The sequence below is a fragment of the Alosa pseudoharengus genome, unplaced genomic scaffold (genome assembly GCF_046254945.1).
Source record: "Alosa pseudoharengus isolate Yale_2024_CS ecotype anadromous, Long Island Sound unplaced genomic scaffold, YU_APseudo_1.1 YU_APseudo_1.1_scf_5, whole genome shotgun sequence".
Lineage (NCBI taxonomy): Eukaryota > Metazoa > Chordata > Actinopteri > Clupeiformes > Clupeidae > Alosa > Alosa pseudoharengus.
This window is the reverse complement of record NW_027468837.1, coordinates 41,856,243-41,881,242: the sequence shown is the minus strand read 5'-3', so window position 1 is coordinate 41,881,242 and position 25,000 is coordinate 41,856,243. Positions and strand designations below refer to the sequence as shown.

Here is a 25,000-nt window from a genome sequence, read left to right as displayed (position 1 = left end):
CATACTCTCAACACACACACACACACACACTCAACACACACATACACTTAAAGTCAACACCAAGAGACACAACCACCTCCCTTAAACACTCACAGCCACCTCCCTTCAACACATAGCCACCTCCCTTCAACACATAGCCACCTCCCTTCAACACATAGCCACCTCCCTTAAACACATACAGACTCCTCCATTACTGTAAAGAGCCCATGACTTAATGTGAAATGTAGAGCAATGGTCTTTATCAATGTTATGAAAACACACACCACCAACAGTGCATCAGCTGTATATAGTACACACACACACACACACACACACACACACACACACACACACACACACACATGGACTGCACCACAGGACCTCTGAGCACCAAATGTAACTGTAAATGTTGTCCTGTTTGACCAGCTCTGCTAACTGGGCTTCTCATGAAATGTTTCATGTATTTTTATACCACAATGTTTCAGTTTATATGCAAATAGTACTGGTATGCATTAATTTAAATAAAATATCAGAAATGTATCCAATGTCTATATAAATTCAAATGATACCACTCAGAAATGTCCATACAAATGTTGAATGAATCTATGAATGTTTAGAGTGCTCTAATATATTCTGCAGTATGTTGTGTTATATATCTGGGAACACTTAATAATAATAATCCCTTGGGGATCAATAAAGTATCTATCTATCTATATATCTATCTATCTATCTATTTCCCCTTGGGGATCAATAAAGTATCTATCTATCTATCTATCTATATATCTATCTATTTCCCCTTGGGGATCAATCTATCTATTTCCCCTTGGGGATCAATAAAGTATCTATCTATCTATCTATCTATCTATTTCCCCTTGGGGATCAATAAAGTATCTATCTATCTAACAGCAGTTCAGCTGCACCTGCACAGAGGCCAGGATCTATCTCATGCATTCAGCATGTTAGCCTAAACCTCACAAGGCCCTAAACCCCATTAAACCCCATTCAGCATGTTAGCCTAAACCTCACAAGGCCCTAAACCCCATTCAGCATGTTAGCCTAAACCTCACAAGGCCCTAAACCACATTCAACATGTTAGCCCACAACACACAAGGCCCTAAACCCCATTCAGCATGTTAGCCCACAACACACAAGGCCCTAAACCCCCTTCAGCATGTTAGCCTAGACCTCACAAGCCCCTAAACCCCATTCTATTAGCCTAAACCTCACAAGGCCCTTAACCCCATTTAGCATGTTAGCCCACATTACCCCATTCAGCATGTGTTTGCATTGTTGCACTGCAGGGGTGTGTATGTGTAGTGTGTGTGTGTGTAGTGTATGTGTGTGTGTGTGTAGTGTAGTGTAGTGTATGTATGTGTGTATTGTTGCCCTGCAGGGGAGCTTGTTGGGTAATATGCTGTTGGGGGATTCAGGGATCCACACTAGGTAGTAATTAGCTAAATACTCCCCGCTCTGATGACAGAAGCTTAGTCATCTCCAATCCACACGCACACACACACACACACACACACACCTCTGTATTGGAGCTATTCCAACTGAAGTTGAGCAAAGCCCTGGAGTGGTGCCAGTGGAGGTCTCTGCTTGTGAGTCTGAGTGTGTGCATGTTTGTGTATGCAGTTTTATCATTACTGCTAGTGTGTGTGTGTGTATGTGCATGTGTCTGTTTCTTTGTGTTTGTGAGTAAGTGTGTTTCTGTGGACTGCGTGTATGAGTGTGTGGCTTGGTAGTGAGGGAGTGTGTGTGTGTGTGTGTGAGTGGGCTGATGGTAAGTGTTTTGGCACATGTGTTTGAGAGTAAGTAAGTCTTTTCTGCTTAAAGGAGTGCATGTATGACTTTGTGGATTGGTAGTGAGAGAGAGAGAGAGAATATGTGTGTGTGTGTGTGTGTGTGTTGGACAGGAGGGAAGTGCTGTTCTAATGAAGCCTCTGAGGAATGCTAATTCTGATAAACATGTCAAATAAAGCATGCTTGCCACGTGCTCAAGTATTTAGGCGCAGAATAGACGCGCGCCTTCACAAGCAGTTTTTGTACATACCGCGGAATACATAATTAGGCACTCTTTACTCTTCCCCTCCCATCTTTTTACGCTAAACTCCCACTTTCCCCTGGATCCTTCCATGAATGCATATGCATGACACGGAAAAGCCCAGTTTGCCATTTTCAGCTCCCATAAGAGGCAGTCTGCGCTTTGACCTCAATACGGCCTGTTTGTACATACCTCGCAATGTTTTTACACGCACGGGGAACAGAAGGAACATGAGGACTAAATATACTGGGGTAACAGGGCACAGGTGAACAAGGAACAAAGTAAAACAAGAGACAGGTGAACACAAGGGATTAACAGGACTAATAATCAGGGACAGGTAAGGGGCGGAGACAGTGTGTGTGTGTAGTGAGCTAAGCTACCAGCTACTCTACAATAAATTCAGCTACACAGAAGCTACCACCCATAAAAATGTAGCAAGCTAAGTTACAAACTGTCAAAAGTAGCTTAATAGGCTACATTAGTAGCTACTTTACTGTTTTATCTAACTGTTTGAACTTCATCAATTATTCCATTCTCCCACCTCTCTCCTACTTAATTCGTTTCGTTAGCAGATTTAAGCTTAATTTTATTCGTTGATGCAAAATGGAAAAACGGTAGTTCAATGAAATTCAGTCACCTGAATGTGTGTTCGTATGGTTAGATAGATAGATAGTTAGATAGATAGATAGATAGATAGTTAGATAGATAGATACTTTATTGATCCTCAAGGGAAAATTCAAGTGTTGGATGTCGTTGACGTCGACAGGAACTTTTTCTTTGGATTACACAAAAGGCATCTGAAAATATATTTATTTTCACTGGTCTCGACTAAAGTGACGTACTTTTAAAGGTATGGCCACAGTGTAACATGTTCATGTTCTTCAAGGGATCTTTGGCTCTCTGTCATTCTGTCTTTTCCCTCCAGTGTCTGTATGTGTGTGTGTGTGTGTGTGTGTGTCACTTACTGTGGTGTGTCGTCACCGTGAACATTAGTCTGTAGGCCTACGCATGCGCTTGTTGCTTATTTCGTGTTGTCGTTGACACAGAAACATCCTGTTTTCCTAATTTATGTGTTTGATGGCTGCAGGGAAACGCTCTTATGTGTGAAATGTCAGACATGTCCAGGAGAAATGAGCTTTCGAGGACGCTACTGCGCTCCTTGATCAATAAAAGAGCTTAGCTACTGAAAAGTGCCTTGGTTTTGTAAATAGCGACGTCACTGCCAAGCTACTGACAAATGTAGTTAAGCTACTGTAGTAGCTATGCTACAAGTAGCGACGCTACTGCCCATCACTGTGAATGGGTGTACACTGTGTGTGTGGGTGTGTTGTACACTAACCCCGGATGGGTAAAATGCAGAGCACAAATTTCTCCTTGGGGATTAATAAAAGTATCTATCTATCTATCTATATATCTATCTATCTATCTAGTGTGTTTCAGCACTGGAACCGTTTCCCGCCTAAACCAATGCCTCTTCTCTGGGTCCTAAAGACCCCCTGCTCTTTTTTCATCTCAAAGCTTGAGTGTACAACTTGAAGTGTCCTTGTAGTGTCTGTTTTCATCTCAAAGCTTGAGTGTACAATTTGAAGTGTCCTTGTAGTGTCTGTTTCGTGCCCTCTAGTTACTGTAACACTGCATTTACAAATGTTCATCACAGATTATGGGTGTGTGATGCAGTTCAGAAGCCAGCACCAGCCAAGTAAACTTTCCATTCTTGTTTGGATTGTCTATGCTGTAGGGCCCCCATGTGGAGAAAAAAGGACACACCACAAGATTAGATTAGATTAGATTAGATTCAACTTTATTGTCATTGTGCAGACTACAAGTACAAAGACAACGAAATGCAGTTTGTGTCTAACCAGAAGTGCAAAAAAGCAGAAAAGTGCAATGTGATATACAAAGTAGTCAGGTGGTGCATAGACAGGTCAAGAAATATAGTGCAGTGTAGACAGTAGTATACCGTTGGTTTACAGTAATATAAATTAGATATAAATATGTGCAGTGTATTAGCAGTAACCTTATGCAGAATAAATATGGCTATGAGATATGAACAATGTATGAACAACATGTACAGATATGTGCAGTGTAGTAGCAGTAACATTACATATAATAATAGTAAGAATAATATAGATATATGCAGTGTATTAACAGAATATATTATAATAAAAACTGAATATGGATATTCCGTTTGAAGTGTATAGACAGACATGTACTGTATGTAGAGCTATGTGTAGTTATGTGCAGTGTGGTAACATAGCTATGTGTAGTTATGTGCAGTGTGGTAACAGAGCTATGTGTAGTTATGTGCAGTGTGGTAACAGAGCTATGTGTAGTTATGTGCAGTGTGGTAACAGAACCATTGTAGTGCAGAAACAGTAACGTTATCTGTTGAGGGGCAAAATGTCCAATAGAAGGGGGTCACTTGCGCTTCAGCCTGGTTGGTGCTCACGGAACAGAACGCAGAAGTCAAGAAGGGAGATCCAAGGTCTAGCAGGAGCCAAGGAGCAGGACCGGAGCACTCAATGCTCAAGGAGCAGGACCGGAGCACTCAATGCTTAACATGTTTTTATTTGTGCAAACTAACTAACATTTCGACGCCCATGCGTCTTCTTCAGAGTCAAACAGTCAATGGAATTGATGTACAGATTTTAAAGAGTCAGATACTAATATCTTTCAAAGCATTGGTTACTGGCCTAGGTGGGTGTGGTACATCAATTAACCAGTCCTGTGTAAGCACTCAGATGTACACAGAAAAGGGAAAAAAACAAAACACCAAAAGGAAACAAAAAAGGAAAATACAAATATATATATATATATATATATATATATATATATATATATATATATGTATATTAGGGCTGTCAAAATAACTGATTAATTTTGATTAATTCATTTGAGAAAAAATAACTGATTAAAAAGATAGTGCAGATTAATCAATTCCGTATGACCTTTGACCCCGAGCCGTTCTAGTCAGTAACCATTAGACTGTAAAATGAAGGAGAGAGAAGAAAATGTGCTGCCTAGATCATTGATTGGAACATTTACTTTTAAAAAATGGCCTGATGGTGTTGATAAAAATAAAATGTTGATTAAAATAAAGTCCTCTGCCATGTCTGCAGCAAGGAATTTGCATATCACCGGAGTTCGTCAACTCTAAAGTCGCACATCAATGTAAAGAAATAGTGTTGACATTGAGGGGAGTGTTAATTTATTTTCATTGTGTCCCCTAGGTTATATCTGTGGCCTGAAATGCCTTGTATGTGAAAAAAAACTTCTTCCTGAAGCACTTTTGAATTTATTTTCTCAGCCTATTAGGTCATATCATAGAATATTATGGCCATTATTTGAACAGTGAAAATAATAATAAAAGAGTTTTTGAACTTTAATGTCACTAATGCTGATTATTCAATGATTCATTTGAATTTAAATATTTAAAATACTTTCACAGCAAAAATTATATATGCGATTAATTTAGATTAATTAATCACAGAGTATGTAATTAATTTGATTAAATGTTTTAATCGATTGACAGCCCTAATATATATATATATATATATATATTATATATATACATTTAACAACTTCAAAGAAGAAGTACATGTAAAGGTATAGAAAATAAATATACATACAGACCCAACATTTATACAGGTACCCCAAAGTGTGGATTATAAAAAACATGAGAGGCCAAGTTCCTCATTAAGACCATTAAATCATTGAGTGCCAAAAACGCAATATTACGTTTTTATCTTTTTTACAAAACTAGACACTCTGACACACCTTATATGTGATTTTGGGAACTCTGTGATGAATGGAAATAAAATATATGACAATCGAAAACTCATGAAAACGCACAATCTGGACATTTTATCATAACTCGGTTGCCGCTTTGGGTCGAATCAGTGACGCATGCACGTCAGGTCAAAACCAGGCCATTTTCGTGGGTCTATCACTAGGTGGCAGTCTCGCCAGGTCTCGCTGATCACTTCCCGGAAAGTTTACAGGCAACACTTAATATTTCATGAAAGACGTTATATCTCCATTTCTAGAAAAAAACAGCGATTTTGATGAAAACTAGCCACTGTTTAGCTTGGGATTTGTCAGGAACAGAGGCGTGTAGAAATACACGGTTTGCACCCACTGAGAGCTTAAAGTCTCACCTTTTAAACGTGCCATTGTATGTGTTCATAGCTATAACACAGAATATGCTGTGGCTGTACAAAAATCATCAACAATGGTCTAGATTGCTGGCACTCTAGGACAAAGCTTCCGAAAACAGCTTGGCATTCAATGAGTTAAGACCAAATGTCCAATGTTTGTCCCTACACGTGATAGTGATTTTCATTCATCCCAATATCTGAATAGTCTTTCTCTGGTTCACCCGATTATTCTAATATTCCATAAAAAACTAAATGAATTAATGCATCAGGGTTCAGGATGGCTGTGATAAGAGGAAAGGCACTGAGGCAGCTAAATGGCGCCATCTTGTGTTTTGAGATGGAAGTGTTTGGAATTTTACTGGTGAACTCACCAAGGAGTCAAACTGAGGCAAGCATCTCACTCAGGAAGTGCCGCTGAGTTACGCAACAGCCAACAACATTCCACTGGAAACATGCACAGTCTACTCACACACACACTCCACACAGAAACACACACAGTCTACACACAAACACACACTCCACACAGAAACACACACACAGTCTACTCACACACACAGACACACACACAGTCTACACACACACTCCACACAGAAACACACACAGTCTACTCACACACACACTCCACACAGAAACACACACACACAGTCTACTCACACACACACACACAGTCTACACACACACACAGACACACTCCACACAGAAACACACACAGTCTACTCACACACACACTCCACACAGAAACACACACAGTCTACTCACACACACACTCCACACAGAAACACACACACACAGTCTACTCACACACAGAAACAGTCTACAGAAACACACACAGTCTACACACACACACTCCACACAGAAACACACACAGTCTACTCAAACACACATACACACACACAGTCTACACACACACTCCACACAGAAACACACACAGTCTACTCACACACACACACACACTCCACACAGAAACACACACAGTCTACTCACACACACACTCCACACAGAAACACACACACACAGTCTACTCACACACACACACACAGTCTACTCACACACAGAAACAGTCTACAGAAACACACACAGTCTACACACAAACACACACTCCACACAGAAACACACACACAGTTTACTCACACACACAGACACACACACAGTCTACACACACACTCCACACAGAAACACACACAGTCTCCTCACACACACACACACTCCACACAGAAACACACACAGTCTACTCACACACACACTCCACACAGAAACACACACACACAGTCTACTCACAGAAACACACACACAGTCTACACACACACACAGACACACACACAGTCTACACACACACTCCACACAGAAACACACACAGTCTACTCACACACACACACACACTCCACACAGAAACACACACACACAGTCTACTCACAGAAACACACACACAGTCTACACACAGAAACACACACACACACACTACACACAGAAACACACACCCTCTACACACAGTCTACAAAGAAGCCCTAGAAGCACCTCCAGAAATGCATGTGAAAGCTGTAATAATAATAATAATAATAATAATAATAATAATAAGCTTTTTTGTATAGCCCCCTATAATTCACAGAATGCAACTCAAAGTGCTTTACATTTGGAGCAACCCTCTATGGTACGCATTATGATCTGAATGGGGAAAAATGTTTGTAATGTTTTTCCTGCTTAAAACATAGTCACTTAAACAAAATTAGGGAAGATTTTTAAAAATATATATTTTATTTTATTTTTATAAAACCATTGCCTGTAGGCAACATTGTACCATAATGGAAAACTATGTATGTTTTCTTATACAAAATAATAAGGCATATTTGTTTATAACATATTTTTATTTAACCAAACCATAGAAAACAGAATTATGTAGTTTTTACCCCATAATATTATTTATTTTTCGCAAAAAAGTCAAACAAAGTATCATATCATATTCACCCATTGCCCACAGGCAACATTGTACCATTGTAGAACACTATCATAAACAAATCATAATATCTTCAAATCATCATGTAAATTATTTTAAATGACTGATTATTAAAATTAAAAGTAGTAAATCATTACAATAGGTAAAAAATTCCCAACATTCCTTAAATTATATCACGTATGGCCTATTCTGATTCCATTACGGTACAATGTTGCCTGTGGGCAACATGCAGATTTTTGCTATTTTTTTTAAATATACATTCTTTTATATACATAAAAATGATTGAAAATGTTTACTTATCAAGGAAGGTTGTCAATTTTTTGAAGAATGTAGTGAAAGAATTTTAGTGAAATTAGTGAAATTCACACTTTTCTAGGGAGAAAATATGATACCCAGCCCAAATGTGTGCATCTGCTGAAAGAAGGATCAAAATAGCTGCCTGTGGGGCATGTGACCACTATTTTGAATTTTCATTGGTTAGTATTGAGTTGTCTAGGGATGTCTCAAGGCAAAATAGGCTATGTTGCCTACAGGCAACACCGTACCATAGAGGGTTAACACTATGGTAATCAGGTTTCTAGGCCAAGTATTTGGTCTCTGCATTTATCCCATCCGTGAATTAGTGAACACACAGACCACACACACACACAGTGAACACACACACACAGTGAACACACAGTGAGGTGAAGCACACACTAACCCGGAGCAGTTAGTGTGTGCTTCAGCGCGTACATGTGACTAGACCGTAAGTAACCCAAGTAAGAGAGTTCTTCAGCGCGTACATGTGACTAGACCGTAAGTAACCCAAGTAAGAGAGTTCTTCAGCGCGTACATGTGACTAGACCGTAAGTAACCCAAGTAAGAGACGGTGAAGTTGTGGGTTCTGATAAAGGCATCATTTATCATTTATGCATAGTTTCCGGGCTCTCCTTAAAAGAAAAGTCATAGATGTTTTTATGGTTTTGCATGATTTTAAAAATGCCCCCAGAGTTTATCACTGTAGCTACCTGGGTCCTCTAGCTGTTGGCTGCAGCAACTTGAGCACCAAAATATTTTGTTTTTGTCCTCTGATGAAGAAACAGAGATCTATGTGAAAAGAGAGAGAGAGAGAGAGAGAGAAAGAGAGCGAGAGAGAGGAAGGGGTGAGCAAAAGTGAACTGCAGCAACCCAGTGGAACATGTAAATAGTGCAAAATCACCTTTTTGACTAATCAAATCAAATAGTGTTGACAAATAATACAAATCACCGATACAATAACAGTCCAAATGCATGCATGTACTCTTAAAGGGATATTCCACCGTTTGGGGAATTACAATAATTTTCCACAAACAGTGAAACAATTGATTTTTACCTTTCTCCAGTTCATCCAGCTGTTCTCTGAGTCTGGCGATACCACTTTAAGCTCCAGCCTAGCATAGATCATTGAATCTGATTGGACCATTAGCTTCTCGCCTGCTAGCAACAATTTTAAAAGTGACTAAGATTTCCGGTAATTTTCCTATTTAAAACTTGTCTCCTCTCAAGTTAGAAAGTGTAAGAAGACCAATAGAAAATGAAACGTGGCGATTTTCTAGGCTGATTTGACATGGAACTATACTCTCATTCCAGCGTAATAATCAAGGAACACCATGGGCACAGCAGCACAATGATATCATGCAGCACCTGAAAATAGTCCCCGTAGGCTAACTTCCAGCAGGTTGAGCTGCAGCAGACGAATTGGTCAGTGACTAGATTATTATTATCGACTGCTGCTGGGAGGATCAGCTCTTGTGCAATTGTATGAGGCTTCTTGCATTTTACTACTCGCTGGGCAACTAAAAAAGAAGTCTTCTGTTCTCTCAGATGTTGTGGCCAAATTAGTCAGCTTTGTTCGCTGGTGGAGATACTCTTCGGTTTATCCATGTACTCCGGGTGCTTTGGTTATGAGGTGCCGCTGTAGCGTAGCCGGTTTCATCGATTCGTTTGCTAACACCTGAACACATACAAAGCACATCGGCTTCCCACCGCTGTTCTCAATAAATCCAAAGACAATATGGTTTTATTGTTTTCATACTTACTCACTTTGCTTGTTTGTTTGGGATTATCAGTACCTAACCTTTTTAAATATGTATCCATTGTGGATTCTTCTCAGTAGGCTACTTAGCATGTTCAGACTGCTTTGACAGATTAGCATGTTCAGACTGCTCTAACAGATTAGCATGTTCAGACTGCTTTGACAGATTAGCATGTTCAGACTGCTTTGACAGATTAGCATGTTCAGACTGCTCTAACAGATTAGCATGTTCAGACTGCTTTGACAGATTAGCATGTTCAGACTGCTCTAACAGATTAGCATGTTCAGACTGCTTTGACAGATTAGCATGTTCAGACTGCTTTGACAGATTAGCATGTTCAGACTGCTCTAACAGATTAGCATGTTCAGACTGCTTTGACAGATTAGCATGTTCAGACTGCTCTAACAGATTAGCATGTTCAGACTGCTTTGACAGATTAGCATGTTCAGACTGCTTTGACAGATTGATGTAATGTAACAACAGAGCCTCTATTGGCCCAAATGAAAGCGGGGGGAGTGCTGAACACAATGCGCCTGTTTGATTGGCTGCTCCTGTGCTGAACACAATGCGCCTGTTTGATTGGCTTTCATTTATTCATTCATTAGCTGTAAGACGTGAAGTTAAAGCCTGAGAGAAATGTTTTGGCAGATTGACGTAATGTAAAAGCCGAGTGTTCATTGGTTTAACGTTACACAGGCGGGAGTAATGACGATAGGCCCTGCACATTCTCCGGGCAGCAGTAATGACGATAGGCCCTGCACGTTCTCCGGGTATGTTTATATTTTATAGCAAACTTTCCACGGACCCCCTTCTGCTATTTGGCCAAGATGGCGTAAAGTGTCCAGTGTTGCACACTCAGCTTTTTGACCGTTATGACTGCACCATCCGGGGACTTGCAGCGCCCTTCGTGTAGTTGGAATTTTCAGTGTGAACGCCTTCACGTACTCAAATTAGGTATTGTAGTGCAGAAGTAGGCGATTTGAGACTGAGTCCCAGTGTGTGGAAATGATGCTAAAGGGGTACCCAGTGTGTCGAGATGATGCTAAAGGGGTACCCAGTGTGTGGAGATGATGCTAAAGGGATACCCAGTGTGTGGAGATGATGCTAAAGGGGTACCCAGTGTGTGGAGATGATGCTAAAGGGGTACCCAGTGTGTGGAAGAGTGGAAGATACGTCACACTTGAACTGGGGACTGGGGAAGTTTTAAGTGGGGGCTTTTGGAGAGCTCCCAGGAAAATGTTTCAACGTTACTCAACATAGTGAAAGATAAGACATCGATTTGTACTGTGTTAAATTATGATTACTGACTCATAAAAGGCACACATTATCACTGACTTGTGTGAGTGTCAAATGCGTATTCCCCCTTCAAGAGGAAAAGAGGGAGGGGGACCTGGAGAGGGAGAGGAGGAGGAGGAGGAGGAGGAGGAGTGGAGAAGAGGAGGAGGAGGAGGAGTGGAGAAGAGGAGGAGTGGAGAAAAGAAAGAGGAGGAGGAGTGGAGAAGAGGAGGAGTGGAAGAGGGGGACAAGAGAGAGAGAGAGAGAGAGGAAGTAACTGAGGACAGAAATAGAAAGTTTAAGCTAAACAGGAAAAAAAAGCAGAGATACCAACACCGGAAAGAGAGAGAGGGAGAGAGAGAGAACAGGATGAAGTGTGCCAACAACAGTTCCAGATGTGAAAGTTCCCTCCCCCTGAATTTATCCAAACATTCCAGCCTACAGAGCAGGAGCCGTGACACACACTCTCCCTCTCCCTCCAACACACACACACATACACACTTGAAGAGGCCAGTGAGTTGGATCGCTGCTGAAGATGAAGCCGGTTCTGTTTGTGGTTCTGTTTGTGGTTCTGCTGGGGCTGAGTTTGGATCTAGCGGCAGCACAACAGCAGGCTCTCATGGATTACCTGGAGAGAAGGTTACAAGCCATAGAGGTGAGCTCAGCATGCACACACACACACACACACACACACACTCACACACACACTCACACACACTCTCACACACACTCACACACACTCTCACACACTCACACACTCTATGCATCTCCTCCGCTTCATGACACTGATCTGAGGCAGCCTTGCCAGTGTTATCTAACTCTTCAGGGAAAGGTCAAGGGTCAAGCATGACGTGAACTCCATTCCCCAGTGTTCTTCTCACCTCTCCTCTCATCTTCCCAATTCATCTCTCTTCTCCTCTCTCTTCTCTCCTCTCCTTTCTCTTCTCCTTTTTTCTTCTCTACTCTCTCTTCTCCTTCTTCTCTCTCCTCTCCTTTCCTCTCTCCTCTTTCTTCTCTCTCTCTCTCTCCTCTTCTCTTATCTCACTTCTCATCTCATATTCCTCTTCTCATCTTCTTTCCTCTATTCCTCTGACTTTCTCTTCTATCCCCCACTCCAGCCCCTCTGTTATCTCTCCTCTCCTCTTTCTCTTCTATCCCCCACTCCAGCCCCTCTGTTATCTCTCCTCTCCTCTTTCTCTTCTATCCTCCACTCCTCTTTCTCTCCTCTCCTCTTTCTCTTCTATCCTCCACTCCTGCATAGCAAGGAGGGTCAATGAAGGAGTGTCACACCGTCAGCCACCACAGTGGAGGCATAACGCAGCAGACAGGTGGTCTCACGGTGAAGCTGAGGCTGTCAGACAGGTGGTTTCTGCAGTAGGAGCAAAACCTGCACTGTACTGATGCTGCTGGTGTGGGCCACTCGCCTACTGTCCCACGGCTAACTAACCCAATAACCCAACCCATGGGACAGTTGGCTACTATACCAACTCTAACTAACCCAATAACACAACCCTAACTAACCCAATAACCCAACTCTAACTAACCCAATAACCCAACCCATGGGACATTTGCTACTATACCAACACTAACTAACCCAATAACCCAACTCTAACTAACCCAATAACCCAACCCATGGGGCAGTAGAGTACCATGGGGCAGTAGAGGGCAGTAGAGTACCATGGGGCAGTAGACGGGTACCATGGGGCAGTAGACGGGTACCATGGGGCAGTAGAGGGGTACCATGGGGCAGTAGAGTACCATGGGGCAGTAGAGGGCAGTAGAGGGGTACCATGGGGCAGTAGAGTACCATGGGGCAGTAGAGGGCAGTCGAGTACCATGGGGCAGTAGAGGGGTACCATGGGGCAGTCGCTCCACCAGTTCAGTGCAGTTCTGGCTCTACTGCCCCTCCACGGTGATGTTGGCTTCCAGGAAGCATGACAGCCAGTGACTGGTTCTGACCAGTGGTGGAAAAGGTGATGCAATGCCAGGTCCATGCTAGCTGGCTGTGTGTGTGTGTGTGTGTATGAGTGTCTGTGTGTGTCAGGTCCATGCTAGCTGGCCGTGTGTGTGTGTGTGTGTGTGTGTCAGGTCTATGCTAGCTGGCTGTGTGTGTGTGTGTGTGTGTCAGGTCCATGCTAGCTGGCTGTGTGTGTGTGTGTGTGTGTCAGGTCCATGCTAGCTGGCCGTGTGTGTGTGTGTCAGGTCCATGCTAGCTGGCCGTGTGTGTGTGTGTGTGTGTGTGTGTTGGGAAAGTGCCAGTAAAGGGGGGGGGGCATTCAGGCAGTAACAGCTCTGCAGCTGACTGGAACAGCAGTGGCTGGAAAAGGTGATTAGTGCCAGCTGCTTGTATAGAGGTGTGTGTGTGTATGAGTGTGTGTGTGTGTATGAGTGAGTGTGTGTGTGTCTGTGTCTGTGTGTGTCAGCTGCTTGTATAGAGGTGTGTCTGTGTGTGTGTGTGTCAGTAAGATGCTGCCCCAATGCCAGCGTGTCATGTAGAGATGTGTGTGTCATACAGACGTGTGTGTGTTGTACAGACGTGTGTGTGTCGTGTGTGTGTCTGTCGCACATACGTGTGTGTGTGTTGTGCTACAGACATGTGTGTCTGTGTTGTATAGACTTGTGTGTGTGTGTGTGTGTGTGTGTGTGTGTCGTACAGACATGTGTGTGTGTGTGTGTGTCATACAGACGCGCGTGTGCATGTGTGTGTGTGTCGTAAAGACGTGTGTGTGTGTCATACAGACGTGTGTGTGTGTGTCATACAGACGTGTGTGTGTGTGTGTGTGTTACAGACGTGTGTGTGTGTGTGTGTCATACAGACGTGTGTGTGTGTGTGTGTGTTACAGACGTGTGTGTGTGTGTGTGTTGTACAGACGTGTGTGTGTGTGTGTGTGTGTTACAGACGTGTGTGTGTGTGTTGTACAGATGTGTGTGTGTGTGTGTTGTACAGATGTGTGTGTGTGTGTGTTGTACAGATGTGTGTGTGTGTGTGTTGTACAGATGTGTGTGTGTGTGTGTGTGTTACAGACGTGTGTGTGTGTGTGTGTGTGTTGTACAGATGTGTGTGTGTGTGTGTGTGTTACAGACGTGTGTGTGTTGTATAGACTTGTGTGTGTGTGTGTGTGTGTGTGTGTGTGTCATACAGACGTGTGTGTGTGTGTTGTACAGATGTGTGTGTGTGTGTGTGTGTTACAGACGTGTGTGTGTCCACTGACGACTCGCTCATTTCCTGTCGCTCCCTCGACTCTGCTCTTGGTCTCAGGTTTCTGAGTGTGTGTGTGTTTGTGTGTATGTGTGTGTGTGACTCTGGTCTCTGCCTCAGCTTTCCCAGAACAGAGGAGACCACCACTCCTCTCGCTCTGTTGTTCTGACTGTGTGTGTGTGTGTGTGAGTGAGTGAGTGAGTGAGTGAGTGAGTGTGTGTGTGAGTGTGTGTGTGTGTGTGTGTGTGTGAGTGTGAGTGTGTGTGTGTGTGTGTGAGGGAACGGAGTGGAAAGTTAGAAAGGAGACACAGCAGATTAAGCAGCTGGGACAGAGGGGAAACATCATCAGTTACACCACTGCACACACACACACACACAGATGTATCTCATCAGTTACACCACTGCTTTGTACACACACATGCACACACACACACCCACACACACACAATCTCTCTCTCTCTCTCACACACACACACACACCTTCTGTGTGCTCCACCTTTGCTCCACTTTCTTTGCCTTGTTCTTAATCCCTACCCCATCCTGTTCCTCTTTATGCAAACACACACACACACACACACACACACACCATACCTCTTTGCCCTTCTCTGCTGAGTCAGCTGCCTGTCTCCTTACAAACACAACTCCTCTAGCCCTCTCTATCTATCTCTACCTCTCTCTCCCTCTCTATCTATCTCTACCTCTTCTCTCTCTCTCTCTCTATCTCTACCTCTTTTCTCTCTCTCTCCCTCTCTCTCTCTCTCTCTCTCTCTCTCTCTCTCTTTGCCATTTGTTCTGAAATACACATGTATAGACATTTTGAAAAAAAGATCTTCATAGACTATATTGTTTTCAAGGCAGTAGGCTATCTGGGAAAGTATGATGTGATCATGCTTGCATATCTTATGTCAGCCTTTATATCAAGGAAAAATACTTTGTCTCATGATTGTTTTGCATTCATGTCACCGAAAAAAATATCTATTCAAAAGCACAGTTGATCTGTGCATGTCATTCTTTGATATGAAAACCAAGTTCATTATTTTTGGCTGCTATTACATTGGAATTCCAGCTCCAATTTGGATACCATGTAGAAATGTGCTGCAATTAGGGGAATGGTTCATATCCTCATGTCCGGTAAGGTGCTGTTTATTCTGATATGGTTTGCCATGTGTTGAATGAAGCGTTCGTGAGATATACCACAGAGAGTAATGGGTGGAGATAAACTAAGCACTGTGTACAGAATGGAAATATAATGAAATGTCATGTATATCCACGTTCATGTTATCGCGAACCGTTTATCACAGCACTTATCACACCGTTTATCACCTATCACACCGTTTAGCACCTATCACACCATTTATCACACCGTTTGTCACCTATCACACCGTTTATCACACCGTTTATCACCTATCCCACCGTTTATCCCACCGTTTGTCACAGCACCTATCAATTTCAATTTAATTCAATTTATTGTGCTTATAGAGCGCCAAAACATAACACATGTATCATGGCGCTTTACAGAATGTAGGCAGTCAGAGAAAGAAGGAAAGAAAGGAAGAAAAGAAAAGCAAGAGAGAGGCCCATGGGTAACAGGGGCGAGGAAAAACTCCCTAGAATTGGAGATACATATAGGAAGAAACCTCGAGCAGATCCACGACTCAAGGGCCTGACCCATCTGCCTAGGGTCAGTACATGACAGTAAGGTCTGTATACATGACAAATGCATATGATAGTCGGGTGTAGAGAATAAGACATGGTGTTAAGCACTTGAGCTGAAAGTTACAAGAGGTGGGATGATTACGTATCCGTTATGGTAATTCATTATTCCTGATTTAGTGACAGAAAGTTCAATAGTCCAGCGTTGGGATTGTCCAGGGGAAGGGAGTTTTCGAGGGGCATGTGGTGGGTTGGCGGATGGGCCAGTAATCCGGGCAGAGTTGTCATAGGCAGGTGGTGTGTCGCTGGGCTGTACGGGCCAGGAGTCCAGATAGGGGGACAGTAATAGGGCAGTCGAGGATGGGACTTCAGGTGAGATGGGTGAGAGGAGGGCTATCACACCGTTTATCACCCCGTTTGTCACACCGTTTTTCACACCGTTTATCACAGCACCTATCACACCATTTATCACCTATCACACCGTTTATCACAGCACCTATCACACCGTTTATCACACCGTTTATCACAGCACCTATCACACCGTTTATCACCTATCACACCCAGGCCCGGGGTGGGTAATCGGGAGAATTCCCGGTGGGCCGCTTCACTTTTGGGCCAGTCGAGGAAAAAAATATCGACATTTGTCACGTTAGTCTATGTTCTCTTAAAGTAGGCTATAGCCTTCACGTTCTGCATTCTGTGCATGACACCGTTGCCTCTGCATAGGCTGTAGCCTACCATGTGAGGGAGTTCTCCCCTCCAAAAAAGAGTTGGTCGGGTCCAATTTTTCGGGACTTCCGCGGGTCACGGTATTCCCGCGGGAGTCCTGCGGTACGGGAGTCAATTTCACTGTTGGTAACGTGATAGGGACGGGACGGGCAGAAATCAACGGGAGCGGGCGGGAGGGGAACGGAGATTAAATTAAAACATGCGGTGAGTGCACCCAAAGATTGCAAGGCATTTCTAGAAAAGAGAACCACTTACAACTCACAATACGTTTGTTGATTGGCTACTGCTAACCGCAGAGTAGCCTATCCATGTTACCATGTGTGTTTATTCCTGCCGTTACAAAAACTAGCATCTCAGATAACGTTAGCGATTAGCTCACGTTGATATGGCAATAGAAAACGCCTTCAGTTTTCGGTATAGTTTTCGGTGTGAGCTGCCCTGTTCACAAGCCAATCAATCAGCGTCACACCGAAAACTATACCGAAAACTGAAGGCGTTTTCTATTGCCATATCAACGTGAGCTAATCGCTAACGTTATCTGAGATGCTAGTTTTTGTAACGGCAGGAATAAACACACATGGTAACAAAATCAATCTAAACATGTGTAGCTTTACTCAACACATTAAGGGCCCTATTTTAATGGTCTAAAACGGAAGTGTCTGCGCAAAACGCAATTCACTTTGTGGGCGGATCTCGGGCGCTGATGCTATTTTACCAGCGGGATATTTGACTGTTGCGCCCGACGCAAATCTAAAATGGGGTTGTCTGAAGTAGCTACATTAATCATGGGTGTGGTTTGGGCGTAACGTGCAATAAACCAATCAGAGCGTCATCTCACATTCCCTTTAACAACAGGCACGCTTGTTCCATAGCTGATTGCTATTATGGTGGCATATTTGCCAGGCGCAGCCAGGAGCGTTCACAGCGCTATAATCACTGTTCAGTTGGGAACAGTTAGCTATTGATTTTTCATCTTGACAAAATGTAATACAGAATTGTCACAAAGACATACTTTCCGATGTTTTGGGATCATTCTCACTGAATCACGAGGTTATGAATGCATGGTGATATATTTGCAATGTACAATGTAATCTAACATTACCTCTCTATAGACAATGCATATCTTCTGTCAGTTAATCTCTTCTCTCCCGTGCTGCTGCTGGGGCATTAGGGTTAAATGGCATCGGCATGCAGTTCAACATCACGTCTCCTTAAGTCCTCTAACATTTCCTAATTTATGTCATCAACACATCAGTGATTCGTGAAAATGTGTAGGCTACGCTAGATTTATGCCTATTTTTTCACATGGACACCACACTGATTTCCCTCGAGTGGTAATATTTTTCTTTGAAATTATGTATGGTTTACAGAAATGGGAACTACATTGTATAGATGAGAGGAGCTGCGTTGAGGTGTGCGTTGCGCAGCACAGGCGGCAAAGCAAGGGCTTCGTTTAAGTTGACCTAACTTTCAACTCTGCACAGTATCCCATTAACTGCGTGACTATTTACAATATTTTCTGTAAAGCAGAGTTTGTAAACACGTTATCATCAACTTAATTCACGCACAACATTTATTTGAGCAGGAGAGAGAATAACAATGAATGGATGCAGCAACTACATAAATTGTACAGAAATTGTAACCATACTTGCTGCTTTCTTGTACTATCTGTTGCTGGTTAACAGCACATGAAAAGCTGATTTAAGCTAATTCACTAACTCAAGACTTCAAGGCCATCATGGATATAAAACGTTTTTTGAAAATAACGAAAGGATGGAGGGAACATAGCAAAGCTTGGAGTTATTTCAGATGGGCTACAACAAGGTAGGCAAAATTATGGTGCTTAAAACCTTACACAACGGTAAATTGGAACAAAACTAAAAGTAACTTTAGCCTTTATAGGGCTGTAAAGTTTTCCAGATTAATAGGTCATAATTAGGCGTTGTTGTAGCCTAAATATATTGCATGTAGATGTTGTACTATATAGGCTACTAAATATTTAGGTCACCAATGCACGAACAAAACCGGGAAATGGACAAATATTATCAAGGCTTTGAATGTTTCCGTCTGTGCACGGGGGTGTCTGTAGATTGGTGTGCAACGCATTCATTCATGCAGGCCTGTGGTCATGCATGCGCCCTTAAAATAGCATCTGCATTTTCGCCACAGACTTTAGACCAGGGAGTTCCTGGTCTGTGGCGGAATTGTTTTCTGAAACTGCAAAATATCAACAGTGAACGTTTGCGCCGGAACACGCCCCGTCTTTTCGCTGAACCGCCCCCGTGGGCGCAATCGAATTCCCTAATTTACAGGCATGTACCTGTGGAGGGAAAATTCCAATATGCGCTGACTGCAAAATAGGAAAGACAAACGCGCGAGTATACAAAGTCAATTGCGCCGGGGGGCAATTCCATGCAAAGGTCATCCTTAACATGGAAAAAAAAAGTTGTGCATACGCAAATAGAACTGTTGTTAAAATCTTCATTTAGGTCTATATTTTATTGTTTGTAACTGATCTGATTGAATTTGATGGATAATTACACTCTTTTTACATCATAAATATGGTGTGCAACCATACAGAAACAACATTTTTTCACATGGTAATATTATACATATTTAAAAAAGTGGATAAATGGACCCAAGGTTTAAACAAATTGTGTCATTTGACAAATTCCAGATTGACAAGGGAATGGTAGAGTAATGTCTATGCTCAGCTTGCCTTTAAGAGCACAATTCCTTACATTTGTAAGGCTTTTGTTTTTAAGTCAGCAAGTTCCATGGCCATGTCACATCCATAACGTTTTATAGGAAAAGTTTATGCTACACATACAGTGTTGATGCGACAATGTCCATAGTGTCTGTGCAAAGCTGATTTATATCAATGTAAAGTGTGATGACCAAATTGTGCCCCTTTCTTACTTTTAAAACCTTTAATGGTGCGTTATGGATGTGACGTTATGGATGTTACATAATGTGAATTTACAAGACTGGAGACTTTGTTATACTACAAAGCCGATAAAACGTCTGTTCTAGTGGCATGTCAGTTTCAACGCATTTCACCTTAGTGTTTAGGCCTACAATTGACATTTCAAAGATTATTAGGTTGATCAAAACCACAAGGAGGCCTTGCCTAACTATTAGCAAAACAAACATAATATTAAAATACCTCCAGTGATTAGCCTAGCCATAGCCTATTTTCAAGTGGCCTAATAACGAAAATCTGAGCGATTATCTTCCTGTAACTGTCATACTGTTGTTGTACAGTAACTGAATTATCGTGTTAGCTGGTGAAAATGGCTGACTTTGCAGCTGGAGTTAACATAGCAACCTTCTGTTGCAGATCTGTTCAGCCTGCTGCTCACGTCTGCTTAACACAGTTTCATTTTAAATGTGACGCAATATGCCAGCATTTGAAGTGTCAGGTCCTCTGTAGCTAATACCCACAGAGTAACATTAGTAACGGCAGCAATAAACTAGATGTACCGCACAGCCTCTCAGTCCTGCATATTCTCTTCGCAAAAATAAATCATGCTTGTCAATTTGTCTCCATCTCTTACTCCTGCAACTCATGTGCATGTAAATGAGTGTGTGCATATGTGAGTTTGCTTTTGTTTATAAGAGTGTGTGTGTGTGTGTGTGTCTGTGTGTGCACATGCGTATGCGTGCCTGTGTGTGTGCGTTTATGTGTCTGCATTCATGTGGGTGGGTGGGTGTTTGTGTGTGTGTCTTGCCTGTCTGAATGTGTTTATGTGTGTGTGTGTGCTTGCCTGTCTGTATGTGTGTGACTGTGCGTGCGTGCGTGTGTGTGTGTGCGCGTGTGTGGGTGTGCGTGTGTGCACGTGCGCGTGCATGTACTTTATGTGTGCAAATCACAAATGAGTGGGTATGGGTTAGGTTGATGTGGGCTCTTGAGACTAACATACCATAAATATTTTGTCATCTTGGGTGCAACGGTTCAGGTAGGGCTAGTTATAGGGCTAGGTATATACATGTTCCCTGGTGTTTCAGTTGATGACGGTAAAAAAATATATGTATATATATTTTATATTTTAAATGACTTATTGTCCTGATTCTTCCTGTTGATCTTAGTGGGCACTGAGGAAGCAATAATTTCATCGCTAGTTTTTCATGATTACTATTTCAATTGTTTCATATCAAAATTCACTACTTAATTATGTGTTTTATGTAGTTTGTCGGGGACTGGTTCAGACACGTCACATCCATAACGTGAAACCGTCACATCCATAACGCCAGTTTTTCCTACATAATGCATTACAAAAATGACGCATAGTTTCAAAAACACACTTTTTGTGTTCATTCAAGTCTCCTTCATGCTACATATATCATAGTTTCGGCAGTTTCCTTCAAAATTCACAGAGTTTGTAGAATACCTGTAATCTCTCACAAAAGTGTGTCCATTTCATGTCACATCCATAACGCTGATATAATGCCTTGTATTCTTAGGATGAAATTGATTATATGAAATTTGAGGATTTCTCAGTATTCAGAGGACATAGGTTACATTAAAAGTTATGCAAATTAATTCACTGATACTAATTTTGCCCCCACTCTAAGGCATTTTGTTTACCAATATGAGTCCAATTGTCACATCCATAACGCTGGAACTGCCCCGGGACGGAAAATAGAGCCCTAACACTATGATATAGTGTAATTGTCAAGTTGTATGGCTCACTGTGTTCAAAGTCGATCTTAATAACCCTCATCACCTCGACTATGTGGTGGTTGTTATGGGAAACTAATAAATGGCAATGCAGCTTTACTGTAGTGAAGTTCGCAACATTGGAAAGAGGAAATAGCGTTTACATGTCCATTTAAATTATAGCCTAATCTAATGCACTTTTGTGCGTTTTAAATCCGAAATAAGATGGAATGTGAGGAGACTGCTATTAACTTTAAAGAGGCCTATCTACAATTGAAATTATCTGTAGCCTATGATGCAAATAAGCCATATGTCCTGTCTATGGATGTCTGCTTTAGCCTATTGTTGTCGGCAGGGTTTTTTTACGATTTAAAATGATACTTTCTAGATTTTAATGGGCCATGTTGAAGAGCTGATGTCCGTTATTGTTCGTGCAAATATAAACTTATTCATGTCCCTTGCATTTTGCAACTGTGACGTCCATGGTAGGCGCCTGACAGAAATATTGTTTAATTTTGCGAGTGATATCGACGTTCTGGCGATGTTCTAAATGTGCACAGAAGGAGTTCCTAAGCTATATAAGGTATAAGCTAGGCCTATTACACAACATAAATTGTCATTATGCTGGCGACCCAAATAAAATCTCCTACGACCCACCCTTTGGGAACCAATGCTTTAGACAACATAGGGAACGAAACTGGAGTGGAACGGGATTCGGGAGTCTTGGTGCAGGCCAAAAAGAAGAGAAAAACAAAATGACATTGTTTTGAATTGGTTTAATTGATTGGTGTTAATTAAACAAGTCCTTTGAATTGTTGTCCTATAAAGACATGTTTATGGACAGTTGTTTTGTACTGTATTAAATGCAAGATGTCACTGGTTGCCCTTTTTCGGTAACATAGACTACGAATAGTACTTTTCGGTAACATAGACTACGAATAGTACTCTTCCGCGTGTACCGTGTGTCCGCGCATCCTTCTTACCTTTTTCCCGCCTGACCAGTTTGCATGCCTGGTCATTTCATGTAGTGATTGTATGTGAGTGAGTATGTGTGTGTATGTAGGAGAGTGACCAGTTTGCATGCCTGGTCATTTCATGTAGTGATTGTATGTGAGTGAGTATGTGTGTGTATGTAGGAGAGTGACCAGTTTGCATGCCTGGTCATTTCATGTAGTGATTGTATGTGAGTGAGTATGTGTGTGTATGTAGGAGAGTGACCAGTTTGCATGCCTGGTCATTTCATGTAGTGATTGTATGTGAGTGAGTATGTGTGTGTATGTAGGAGAGTGACCAGTTTGCATGCCTGGTCATTTCATGTAGTGATTGTATGTGAGTGAGTATGTGTGTGTATGTAGGAGAGTGACCAGTGTGCATGCCTGGTGTGCATGCCTGGTCATTTCATGTAGGAGAGTGACCAGTTTGCATGCCTGGTCATTTCATGTAGTGATTGTATGTGAGTGAGTATGTGTGTGTATGTAGGAGAGTGACCAGTGTGCATGCCTGGTGTGCATGCCTGATCATTTCATGTAGGAGAGTGACCAGTTTGCATGCCTGATCATTTCATGTAGTGATTGTATGTGAGTGAGATTGTATGTGAGTGTGTGTGTATGTAGGAGAGTGACCAGTTTGCATACCTGATGCAAATATTGATAACAAAACTGAAGCTTGATCTGTGTAGGCCTAGGTAAAATTGTAGCCTCTGAGCAGCAGATCAACCAGTCGACCACTGAAAATGATGAGACCAAAATTAGTAATGAGGAGGCCATGAGGGACAAGTAGAGAGGATAAATTAAAGTTATTTAATGTAAGAAAGAGCAATTATTCTTTAATTCAATTCAATTATTGAAGTGAATTATTATATAACCTTTACACATTGTTGAACCATGGTACTAATAAAAACTACAGGATAGTAAGAGCTGAAATGTTGCTTCATTTATCCAATTTCCACCACTATGGAAAACATGGGCCGGTCTTGGGCCTGAAACTTCCGGGCTGAACAGTGGCCCCACTCCGGCCCTGATCACACTGTTTATCACCTATCACACCGTTTATCATCTATCACACCGTTTATCACACCGTTTATCACCTATCACAGCGTTTATCACACCGTTTATCACCTACACCGTTTATCACACCGTTTATCACGCCGTTTATCACACCGTTTAGCACAGCACCTATCACACTGTTTATCACACTTTTTATCACCTATCACACCGTTTATCACCTACACTATTTATCACACCGTTTATCACAGCACCTATCACACCTAGCCGCTAATTGGAAAGCTCCGGCTCCGCCCCTTCCACTAAGGACTGCAGTGGAAATAACTCTGTAGCTTTATTGTACTTATCCTTTTGACTGATAATTGTACAAAGTCATTTTATTCATTTATTTATATAAGAATTATCCTTTGTACAAAATACATCATGTCAATAAAGATTTTCAATCAATTTGCATGATATCCATGTGATTTATATGTGACAAGTACTGCAGTGTGAGCAATTCAACAGAGAATAATGGATGTGAATTTGGACACGTTTTTTTCTGATCATCTTCAGCCCAAAATAGGCCTAGGTGTGTGTTAGTGTGTGTTAGTGTGTATGTGTGTGAGTGTAGATGTGTGTGTGTGTGTCTATTTATCAAACCTGTAGCTCAGTGTGTGTGTGTGTGTTAGTGCGTGTGTGTGTGTTAGTGTGTGTGGGTGTAGATGTGTGTGTGTGTCTATTTATCAAACCTGTAGCTCTACTGAACGCATACTTCAATCACAAGCGGATTAACACCTGCTTTTACAAGGCGGAAATATTTCACCGCAAAACAGACGTGTGCTTTCATGGGCAGTTTTCGTACAAACTGGGGATTACCTAATTAGGCGCATTTTACGCTTCGCCTCCCATTTCTTTACACAAAACTCCCACTTTCTCATGACCCTCCTCTGAATACATATGCATGACACAGAAAAGCACAATTTGCCATTCTCAGCTCCTGCAACAGGCAGTCTGGCCCTGTGTGTGTGTGTGTGTGTGTGTGTGTGTATGTGTGTGTGTGTGTGTATGTGTGTGTGTGTGTGTTGTTTTTTGTGTGTTTTTGCAAAAGCGTGAGTACATCTGGCCCTGTGTGTGTGCATGTGTGTGTGTGCCATTCTCAGCTCCTGCAGCAGATAGATAGATAGATACTTTATTGATCCCAAGGGGAAATTCAAGACCTAATGACCTGCGGTGTGTGTGTGTGGGAGTGTGTGTGTATGCATGTGTGTGTGGGAGTGTGTGTGTGTATGCATGTGTGTGTGAGTGTATGCATGT

General features: G+C 42.1%; 2 protein-coding genes across 3 annotated transcripts in view; both read left to right on the top strand.

Moving 5' to 3' along the window:
- c1qtnf12 (C1q and TNF related 12) overlaps window positions 1-694 on the top strand; it is a 36,773-nt gene extending 36,079 nt beyond the window's left edge. For both annotated transcript variants that reach the window (XM_076268416.1, XM_076268415.1), the window contains exon 8: window positions 1-694. This exon is cut by the window's left edge and continues 737 nt beyond it. The gene's annotated coding sequence lies outside the window, so the exon portion shown is untranslated.
- An 11,223-nt stretch (window positions 695-11,917) lies between these two features.
- olfml3b (olfactomedin-like 3b) overlaps window positions 11,918-25,000 on the top strand; it is a 24,930-nt gene continuing 11,847 nt past the window's right edge. Inside the window, exon 1 of the mRNA XM_076268530.1 lies at window positions 11,918-12,115. Coding sequence (XP_076124645.1) covers window positions 11,996-12,115 — 120 coding nt within the window. The 5' untranslated portion in view covers window positions 11,918-11,995. The remainder of the gene's footprint in view (window positions 12,116-25,000) is intronic.